This window comes from Protopterus annectens, chromosome 1.part2, assembly GCF_019279795.1.
Source record: "Protopterus annectens isolate FY-2018-M chromosome 1.part2, PAN1.0, whole genome shotgun sequence".
Taxonomy (NCBI): domain Eukaryota; kingdom Metazoa; phylum Chordata; order Ceratodontiformes; family Protopteridae; genus Protopterus; species Protopterus annectens.
This window is the reverse complement of record NC_056727.1, coordinates 856,451,265-856,462,486: the sequence shown is the minus strand read 5'-3', so window position 1 is coordinate 856,462,486 and position 11,222 is coordinate 856,451,265. Positions and strand designations below refer to the sequence as shown.

At 37.9% G+C, this 11,222-nt stretch overlaps 1 protein-coding gene across 1 annotated transcript; it reads left to right on the top strand.

The window, feature by feature from the left end:
• Positions 1–1,800: 1,800 nt before the first annotated feature.
• On the top strand, positions 1,801–8,110 carry LOC122791465 (coiled-coil domain-containing protein 177-like). Its single transcript, XM_044059213.1, has one exon. The coding sequence runs from the start codon at positions 2,628–2,630 to the stop codon at positions 4,395–4,397; it is 1,770 nt and encodes a 589-aa protein (XP_043915148.1). The 5' UTR covers positions 1,801–2,627; the 3' UTR covers positions 4,398–8,110.
• The last annotated feature ends 3,112 nt before the right edge of the window (positions 8,111–11,222 follow it).

Sequence of the window (11,222 nt, the reverse complement as noted above, 5' to 3'; positions counted from 1 at the left end):
CACTGTCTCGCTATGTTAAATGGGTTTAACATGGCGAGACAGCTTTAAAATAAGCAACGGAGATCTCCGTTGCTTATTTTAAACTGTCTCGCTATGTTAAACCCATTTAACATAGCGACAGTGTTAAAAAGCGAAGTTATACTAATGGAAAAAGTACCTTTTCCATTAGTATAACTCGATTACAACGGGCACGCTGGCCAATCAGCGTGCGTTTTGGGTCATGGTATAATATAGCAATAACGCCTGGGTGTGGGTAATGCTAAATTACCCACGGTTGGCGTGGTTTGGTCCCGAGGGAAGCCCGAGGACCAAACAAAGCCAACCTTGGGTAAATTTAGCATTACCCACACCCAGAAGTGGTTATTGCTATTATAATGACATTATTTAAGAAAAGAAACTATTACTTTTCTTAAATAATGGCATAGTATAATGCCTGTTTACTGGCCTTCCGCAGATGTCTGGCATCGCGGCAGTTCTGATGTACTGCGCCTGCGCGGTACATCAGAGTTGAGCAAAAGCAACGGAGAAAGCAAGATCTCCGTTGCTTTTTAATTTCGCTATGTTAAATGAGTTTAACATAGTGAGACAGTTTAAAATAAGCAACGGAGATGTCCGTTGCTTATTTTAAAACTGTCTCGCTATGTTAAACTCATTTAACATAGCTAAACTAAAAAAGCAACAGAGATCTTGCTTTCTCCGTTGCTTTTAAAACACTGTCTCGCTATGTTAAATGGGTTTAACATGGCGAGACAGCTTTAAAATAAGCAACGGAGATCTCCGTTGCTTATTTTAAAGCTGTCTCGCTATGTTAAACCCATTTAACATAGCGAGACAGTGTTTTAAAACGAGTTATACTAATGGAAAAAAGTCCGGGCAACCGGACCTTTTTCCATTAGTATAACTCGATTTACAACGGGCACGCTGGCCAATCAGCGTGCACGTTTTGGGGGGGTCATTGTATAATTACAAATATATAACAGTCCATATGCCCACTATGCCATGGAAGGAGAATGTGAGTTGGTATAGTCAACAAATCTTTTCTAGGCATGCATTGAAAATAGATGTGCTGTGCAGGAATTACATTTTTCTGCTACCACATCCAAAGCAAAATCATATGTAACTGAATGTAAAGTGATGTCTTTCCAGACCTGTTGTCAGAGCTTCTTAAGGTGATCTTTTCACAACCACCAAACCAAGTGTCCCACTTTCTTGCTTCCACCCCTGTAGACAACTAACCAGACTGCACCCCCCCCCCCCTTCTGCAAATTCCTGGATCGGCCAATGCGTAAGACATTATGTGGTGTTGGCAGGGTTTCATACCTTTTGGTGAGGTGCCTGCACACATGGGTTATTGAATGTTTGTGCTTTACAGGGTTGTGGACAAATTTTACGACAGGTGTAAAACATACCTCACAAACTCTTTCAGCAAGAAATCTGGGCAATGTTATAAAAATGGGGGAACAAAAGCTGCAAAATACGAACATTTTTTAATATTGCTCTTACAAACTTAGAAAGTTGATATAATAACAGGTTTTGCATTAGCATGAATTTCTTAAGGGTACGAAGTCGGAAATTCAAATTTCTGTCTTTATTTTCTGACTCTGACCCTCAATAATTTGCCAATGATTTGCCAGAAAGTCACAATTTTATGAGAAACGGAAAAAATAGGTATAAATCTGGACATTCTGTGAAAATCTGTACAGTTGAGACATATGTAAACTGTACCAGTCCTTAAAGAAATTGCCAGTTGATTGCAGAATACTCACACACCCACGTCGAGGCAGTTTAGATGATCACCAGTTCATCTCACAGCATGCCTATGGTCCATAGGCTATGGAATGTGGGAGGAAACTTGATCACCTGTAAAAAAATGTTCGGGTACTCAGAAGGCACCCAACGAGGTACTGTGCTAGAGATACAGTGTAGCGACGCTAATGTGGCACCCTGTAGTACAATTCTGCACCTGACAGCGTTTGGTGTTTTCAAGTTTGATTTCAGTCTGGCGAAGCTGCTGGAATTAGTGCGTGTGTTTTGCGAAATAGACTTAATTGCTGTAATAAGGTCTAGTACAATGGATCTGGTTGCTAGACAGGGTGACGGAGCACACGCTTCTTACTTTAACTTGAGAGCGACAGGTGAGAGGCACAGACTGTTTTTTTTCTCTGTCTCTCTTTTTCAGTGTCGTGAATTTCCCCCAAGAAAATGAAAAAGACGTGCTAGTTGAATGCAATTATGTATAGTGTATATTACGCAGTTTGCACTCCATGCCACTGGAAATACCAGTTTAAAATGTCGATAGTTGCGGAATACAGCTTTTCAAGAGACTAGGATGTAAGCCATCTTTAACGCTCGTCTCCATTGGTCACCAGCAGGCTCAGAGTAAACGGAAGTTGTATGTGGAGGAGTTGGTGCCCGAACGAGTCAGACAGGTGGCGGTTGGTGGGTTTTATTGCTGCTCGCGTTAACTTGGTAACAACAATGCTTGTCAGACAAGACAAACAGTTGCTCGCTGGTTTCTGATTTGTATGTTTTATTGTATTCCTGTATTTACATCCCCAGCACTAAGTTAAGGACGGGGTGGCTGGTGTACAAGGTCATGCGATTTAGTCTATACCAGCTGATGTGTAATGGAGGACACTACGGGAAGAGAGTCGCCTATGCTTCACCTAGACTTGTACAACTTCGAGTCGGCCGAGGCAGAGGGTAGTAGGTATGTGCTGACCAGCCCTCGGTCACTGGAGGCGTGTGCCAGGCACGATATTAGGCCTGTTGTGCTCCTTCACAAACCATTAACGGAGTTCCAAGAGGAGCATCCAGAGACGCCTCTGCGGCTGGTCACGGAACTGTTTGAGATCCATGAAAAGGAACGGCGCAGAAATCTGAGATTGTGCAGGGAGGAGAGGCAGAAGATCGTGGAAGAAGAAAAATGCAGGAGAACCCCAATTCCAACAACTGTGTCTGCTTGGTCCCCCAGAGTAGTGGCCGCCATCGATAACGGAGATAAAACGCTGGAGGACCACTTCGATGCTGGAGAAAGCCCAGTGCCATTCGACGCGTCTCCCCCCAGAGCCAGAGCCCTAACGTGGGGTTATTTGTCAGAAGTGAATAAATCTGTCTCTGAAATAAATCGCAAAGGAGACGCATTAAATGTTAGTGTGCAAACCGCTCCGCCAAAAAGTGTCAGTATCAGTGACCTGAGTCACTCACCTGCAACTGAAAAAACTGTCAACAAACTTGCAAGACAGATAGCCCGTGAGACTAATGTCTCCGTCCCGGAGAAAGACCGAAAAATCGCTGCGCTTATGTTGGCAAAACACGAGGAGGAAAAATCTTTTTTGGAACAAAAACTAAAAGCGCAGAAGCGATGGGATGAGATTAAACATAAAGACAGGCAGCAGAAGATGCAGTTGGAGAGGGAGAGACGCCTGTGTCTGTCTAAAAACAACGAAAAATGGGAGAGGGATTTAAAACTGAGGAAACTAAAAATATTCCTGGAAGAAAAACAAATCTCGGACGTCCGAGAAAAAATTCTGACCCAGAATGATGCAAAATGGAGAGAACTTGCCAGGAATCAGGAGAAAAGGAGGATAGAAAACAGAGAGAGGGCCAAATATGAAGCTGATCTTAAAAAACGCACCCAAGAGCAGTCGCTGAAGGAAAAAGAAGCTACAAATGAAACAGCTCGGGAATATCTAAATCAGAGCTTGCAAGAAAAAATGTCAAAGGCTACTCAAAATAGACTCCTGAAAGAAATGAAAACTCATAGGAGGATGCAGGTAGAAAATGAGCATGAGAAGCTTAAGAATGAAGTATTGAGAAAAGAGATCAACAACCGGACTAAGACAGATGAGCTTCTGAGAAAAATGGCATTAGAACAAAGACTGAACAGGTCACAGGAATATCACCAGCAGATAACTAAAGAAAAGATTAAAGAGCTTAAAGAGAAAGCTGTAAGGGAAGATGAACAAATACTAAAAGCCAGACTTAGAGCAGAAGAACATCAACAGCAGCAGATGAGATACAGAGAGGCTTTGGCACAGGTAACGGATAAGAAGATACAGCAAGCAAGGGAAGCAGCTATCAAGAATATTCAGCAGAAGGCACATCAGGTGAAGAAGATCAACACAGAGAAAGAGAAGCTTCACCAGCTTAAGAAGGAGAAAGTTGAAGAGGAGGAACAGTTCCACAGACTGGAAACCCAAGAAGTTATTAGGAGTAAAGATAAAAAGAGTGAAAAAATTATGAAAGAGAAAGAAATCAAAGTAGTAGAATCCAAAAGACGAGCAAGGGCTTCCTTTCAGATGAGAGAGAAAGTGAGGGAAAAAATCAACACCCGATCCTTTGACCAAATGGCCAGAGAGGCCCAGCTTAGGGCCAGCCTCATTAAAGTAAATTAATATAAAACAGTAGCAGACTGCAGGTTGCACTTCCCTGGGATGAAGACTTCTGTGCAGTGAGACACACTGTGATTTCTTGCACTTTGCAGGGGTCATACACCTCAAGGAGGCATTTTATGTATGTGTGTGTGGAGGGGAAATGTCTGAATTCAATATAAAAATATTTTTATGCACTAATTCAGTTGAGACTAAAATGTACACATGAAAACTAATGTATCTTGATTTGATTGGGTTCAGTTTCATGGGACAACTTTGTCACAGAGTACTTGTTCACAGTCCTGCAAAGTGTAGAAAATTGTAGACTTATAACTTTTATGCAAAACTGTAGATGTCAGCATTCACCAGTATATGCATAGTACTTTTTGCTGCAGCAATATGGCTAGCTTTACTGGGTCTGACTGAGCTGAGTGCATAGTTTTCAGAGCGTGTCACAAAAGCATGATATGCTGAGAAGGCTGTCTAGACAATTATGTGCAACATTAATTGCTCAGAAACTGAACTTGTGCATTTAAAATTGATTTTCTTTTTGCAGCTGTAGGCAACAACCACTGAAAATATTGTGCACATTAAGAGTGTAGTGGCAGTGTTTGGAGATAGTTGTACATTATTTCAATGTGCTGACATGCAGGCAGACTTGAGGTTGTAAATACGTAGTGAAATTTTCTGGCTACACTCCTGTTTAATGACACACAGTTTTCAAATTAAATTTGGGTGTTAGTTGACTGTAGTTATTTAATATACAATGCTTAAGCTTAATTATCTACGCAGAATAAGCTTTCCTTGTGTAAATGCTTTTTTCACATCTTGTATTTTACTGCAAACTAATTTTCTTCCAGAAGACAACTGCAGTCACAACAGTGTTATCTGCAACTGTGCTGTGCCAGTAAGTTTCATATTTGCCCAGTTTGGTTTGTAAAACAGTGCTTCCATTCTACTCTGTCACTGTGCAGTGTTTTGTCTTTCAGATAACTTTAACATTAAAGACTGCATTAGTTGAACTTTGTAAGACTCTACACTTGTATCTCAGCCCAGAGTTTAACATTTTGTCTTCTCTTCCTTTATTACTTACAAACACATTTATTCTCTGATGTATTTTCCCTAGTTGCTTGCCAGTACTTTATATTATTTGTAGCAGTATGTATTTAGTGTGTAGCTGATCTAATTAAAGTTTTTCTAAAACCACATTGAGATGAGCAATAGAGCACTTCAGCATGCACTGAGATGATTTTTTTATGTAATAAAAACAAGCCATTTTTGAAAAGTATTTTATGGGGTGCATTGGCAGTAGAACTTTCATATGTGGTTCTGCAGAATCTAGTCCTATAAAACTTTCTGACCACATGTCTACTTTTGTTAAAGGTAGTAGCAAGTCATAGTCTGGACTAAAGTTATTTGGATTATAGCTTTAGTTTGTATGCATAATAGTAAAATTGCTGTAGAGTAATTATTACAGTTGAATCCTGCTGTCATTTAGATTGCATGACTGATATACTTTTTTTAATAGAACCAGAAGTTCTTGCTTTACTTCAAAAGTTGTTTCTACATATGTGGTACATTTGATATGTTGTAATGTGCTGAATCCCTAGAACACTGTGTTAAAAATATTCATAGTAGGCCCACCTGTGTGGGTAAACATGCACATGATCCCTTACAAGTACATTGTTTCCATTACTTTTTTTGCCTAATGTTTTTCCTTTCTGTAATTGGTACCATTGTTGCAGGGAGATACTGTTGTTGCACTCTTTTGAAATGCATCCATCATCACAGATGATATGAACTGCTACTCATAATAATATAAAAAGTGGAAGATCTAGCCCATTCGTATATCTGTGGAGGGAGATGCCAAACGCTTGCAGCAGCTGTGGAATGTAGCATTTTATCCTAGTTTAGTTTCCCCAAATGTTTATTTTTTTTCCAAAGCAGTGTCAGGACATATTAAAGTAAACAAAATCAATGTGCTAACAGCAATCATCCCTTAACTTTTTTGGGATTACTTTTATTAGTAGCACTTTTGAATATGTTCAGAACTTATTTTGTATTATCCCAGTTGCTGTCAGTACATTAGGAATAATCTTTGTACCCTTGTCCAACAGTGGTATCCTTGTTCCATATTGCTCCAGTTTCTATCTGTATATCTTGATTTTATGTCACTGACTGCACAGGACAGATTATCTCATGGATACTAAGGCTACCCTTTCATAGAGGATCTTGCCATGTATGGTACATTTATTTCTGTTTTGATCATGTCATATCTTTATTTTTTTCTTAATGCAGTGGTAACAGTGGGCAATAGTCATGTCAGGACATAGTTAACGTTCATGAAATCAGTTTGCTTCAGTCTTTGTTGTTTGGCAGGAGTGCTGTGTGCCCATACCGGTCCCCTCCCTCCCTCACCAAATATTAAGGATTTGTAATGCTGGGTAATAATGAACCGTATTCTTAATAGCATGCAATTATAATTTTTTTTCATTCTTTGCTGTTGGCTAGGGGTGCTGTTCTCAGCACATTCCAGTGTACCCAGCATTGTTTCTTTTCTGTAGTTCATATGGTGTTATCTGTATTGATGATATTTTAATGTGTTTGAAATTTCTTTCTTGTCAGCCTGGAATTGTGTTGAAATTGTGTATTATCAGTGAATATTTTGTTTTGAACTGTAAGGTTGTGCTTTGGTATGTAACTACTTTGATATGCAACTTTTACTGAAAGTTGCATAATTATAAATGGCTTCTTTTGGTTGCACTGTCAAATGTTTATCCATATATGAGGATTTTGCCATGTGCAGCATATTTGTAGGTGTAATTTTCATTTTAAATTTTGTATTTTTATTCTATTGTAGCAGGAGTAAACTCCAGTACTAAGCTAAATCATTGTTAAAGTTTTTGAAATTAATATTTTTTTCATTGTTCTCTTGCCATATCTTGATTTTATATGTTATGTTAAACAAGTATCCAGTAATTTTTGAGATAATTTGATCATATTAAATGTATTTGATACAATAGAATGCTCAATTTGATTTATAGTGTGGACTTTCTTTCTAGGTGTCAGCAGTTTTTTAAATAAGTTTGTCATCTTGAAGTGTTCCTTACATAACTTGTTTCCTCTTTTGTTCAGGTTGTGTGATGAGTCTTTTTGTTGCCAGATGTTTATCTGTATCTTCTTGTTCCATTTTTTTATGTGATATTGCTTCCCCAGGTTAATATTTTTTGTGACATATCCGTTTTCCTGCTGTAATTGTGCATTTGTACATTCAAGGCCAGGTGTCATCCTTGCATCATTGAACTTCCACTGTACAGCTTAGGTCATCCCCAAAAAGGAAATGGATTTTTATTGAACTCAACCATCTGTATATGTGTTCCAGTTTAGTTTGTTAATTAAACAGTTTTATATGTGTTTTATAGGTAAGCAAGCTATTTAGACCAAGGGGTCCTCCTCTCTCATCATATGCTGTGTGGAAATAGCTTTAGAAAAACAATGGATTGAGGGTAATGCAGACAGCAAGGATGTTGATCACTATTTAATACTTCTTGTTACATTTTTATGCATTTTGCATCTCTAGTTGTAAAAGTGATGTGCCATTTTTTCATAGTTAATAATGTGTTTTATAGAATGCTGTATATTCTTTTTCTTGTATCTCTCCTGGTAATTGCTGAAGTTGTAACCCTTTTTTGACAGACCTTTGTTTTGGCTTTAGTAAAATATAACTAGACTCTTGACTTTTTATTGATTTTTTTGGTTTTGTTGCTTTATTTTTTGGTCTAAAAGATTGTAGACTCTGCATTAATTTTGGTTTACAGTTTAAATGTTTTTGGAAGACAAATTATTGGTTAGTAGTTCTAGGGAATGGCTTGGCAAGCTTAGTCTTTGTTAACCAAACTCCAAGGTTCAGGGTGAGCATATGTTTTGTTTTTACTCGTACTGCCTCGTGATGCAGAGATTTTATTCTTTGAGCCAGAAGTTGAGTAGATCATCCGGACGTATTTTCCAGTTTAGAATCTTTCTTGCCAATCTTGATCTGAAAGGCACTGTTATCATTTTGTTTCATGTATTCTGTATTAGTATTTATTTTTGCTTTTATTTTCTTTATTCATACAGTCCATACAGCCATTTCTCCAAAATATATTTACTTATTTATTAATGTTTGGCTGGTGGTATTTACTTCATTTCCCTGTAAGACTTCTTTAGGTTTATTTTTTTCTGCCTTGGTTGTGATTTGCAGTGTCTGAGAATTGATATGTATAATTCAGTCTACTTCTGTCCATATCACACAACTGTCCAGATTTTCACAAAATGTTGAGATTTTTGCCTCATATTTGTGGTCTGTTCCCCATAAAATGTGTTTTTTCTGGCAAATCACTGTAGACTGAAATCCCTCTTTAATGACATACTTTTGAGTTTCAGACTTCATATCTCTATGAAAATGCATATTATCATGACACTTGTTATTCTAGCAACTTTCTAAGTTTATAGGTGCAATAAATGATCCACGGTGGTACAGCGGTAGCATTGTTGCCTCACAGCAAGAGGTTCTCCTGTTCAGTTCTCGGCTGGAGTGCCTTCTGTGTGGAGTCTGCATGTCCTCCCCATGGAGTGGCCTCCGAAAGACATGTGTGAATGGGTGTACCTTTGCAGAAGGTTGGGCATCGGGCTGGCAACTCGGCACCATAAAAATCGGCTGCCAATCATTAGCGGACCGGAGTTCTGCTGTGGCGACCCCTAACCAGGAAAAGCCGAAAAGAAAAACAATTAAAATGTGCTCCTATTTTTTGGGCCTTTGTCCCCCATTACTTTAGACTTTGTCTAGATTTCTAGTATTAAGAGGTTGAGAGGTATACTTCTGTTACATCTGTCTAATACTTTCCACTAATAATTTCCCATTCCCATATTGATTCTGTTTTTGTGTACCTAATACTTGTTTTTCTTTGTCTAGGGGTGATCTGTACTGTTACTACCATTAAAGTGAATGTACTTGAGGTGATAATGCTGAAGACCTGCTGTCTTGCATGACACTTCAGTTGTTTCCATAAGCCACTATTTTTTTGAGTCTCGTTTCTAAAGTGATATAGTACATTGAACCCAGCTTCACTTTATTTCTGTTACTGTGGTACTGAACTGATAATTGAGTCCTGGGGAGACTGGTGGCTGTAGCTAAATGACTTCTAACTTTATGATACTGAAGAGTAAAATTGCCACATTTTTCAGGCTATTTTGTTGATTTTTTTCCCTTATATTACACAGGTCTGCTGCTTGACACTTGTGCGTGTGCCACTTCCAGTTCTGAATACCACAAATATGTATATTTTCCTGAATTCTTTCCTTGTGCTTCTCTGCATCTGGAAAAGTCTATCATTGCTTCTTCAAGTTTATTATTGTATTGACTTGTAGCAACAGCAAAATTAATAGATAGTGAAGCTGGTGGTGCTTATAGATCAGTAGGCAGAAATGGAGACAAGTGTGCAATGTAAAGGTGGGATCCTGGCAGACATGCAATAGCAGAAATATATTTGTTCACCCATGAAGCTTCTGCTGATGCAGGATTTATATATAAGAAAATATACAGTGATTAGTAAATCAGTTTCAGTTTAGTATTATGCTAATATGTCTAATAATCAATCCAGCTTGGGAAGAAATTAAGTTGTTTTGGATGCACTAGGTAGCAGAGTGTTTATCAACAAACAAGACTGTAATTTGAAATATCTTTTACAAAAAGATTCTGATAGTGGCCAAGCCGTTTGAACTAGTAACAAAAGGCACTTTTTCTTATAGCATGTACAGATGTTGTTTTTAAGGAAAAGTCAGTTTTTCCCATGTTCTAATAGTAAAACTGAAAGAAAATTCTAGCCAGGCTAGAATTTCCACTATGTGATCCCTCAAACATCTTGTATTAGAGGCACATGGGATACATGCAAATGACCTTTAAGAACATCAGGTGTTTCAGCTTCTGAATGTCAATGACATTTCTTTTTAAGTCGTTTAATGGACAAATTCAGGCCAATAAAGCCAAACCCACTAGCTGTGGCCTGAATTTGTCCATTAAACAACTTAAAAATAAATAAGTAATGGGCATTCAGAATCGCTATATAGCTGAAACACGTGATGTTCTTAAGGGTCTTGCATATATCCCATGTGTCGCTAATACAAGAGGTTTGCAGAATCACATAGTGAAAATTCTAGCTTAGCTAGAATTTTCTTTTAGTTTTACTGATTGGTTTTTCTGTGTGACTTCTTTACTCATTGTTTTAGCATGTTCTAATAGTGGCAAATCTTAGGGAGTACCAGTGTATTTTACCTGCCAGACAGTGTGGATTATGTAGAAGGTTGCAAACCTTGTGATGCCTTTTACATCCGCACAGCTGCTTGAAAACTACAAGTGCAAATGTATGAGCTTTGTAATGCTATAAAAAGTAATTTTGATTCAGAATGCATTCTTCATATCAAATGTGTTATCAACAAGAAAATTATCGTTTTATGTGTTGGTGTTCATTGCTTGTGACATTAGAGGGAATTTTGAAATCCTACTTGATCAAAAGAAATTGAAAACCAGGGCTTAATGACATGCTGAATATAAAGTGTGTATTAAGAGCATGGTCCATTACATATTAATTAGCATTTGGGCAATGTTTTTATTGGACTGGACCAACCAATGTGATTTTTAATTTGTTGTATATATATTTACTTTATTCAGTGTGTATTTGTGTTTTGACAGTCAACTTTAAATCAAAAGCGCTTACTGATTTTTAATAAATAACTGTACCTGTAACAGTTGTGTTTTTTATTTAAATTGCCTATTGACTTATTTTTGAATGCAGAACAAAAAAAAACATGGCA

Excerpts from the sequence above, each read along its gene's own strand:
- LOC122791465 (XM_044059213.1), top strand. The coding sequence starts at position 2,628 with ATGGAGGACACTACGGGAAGAGAGTCGCCTATGCTTCACCTAGACTTG.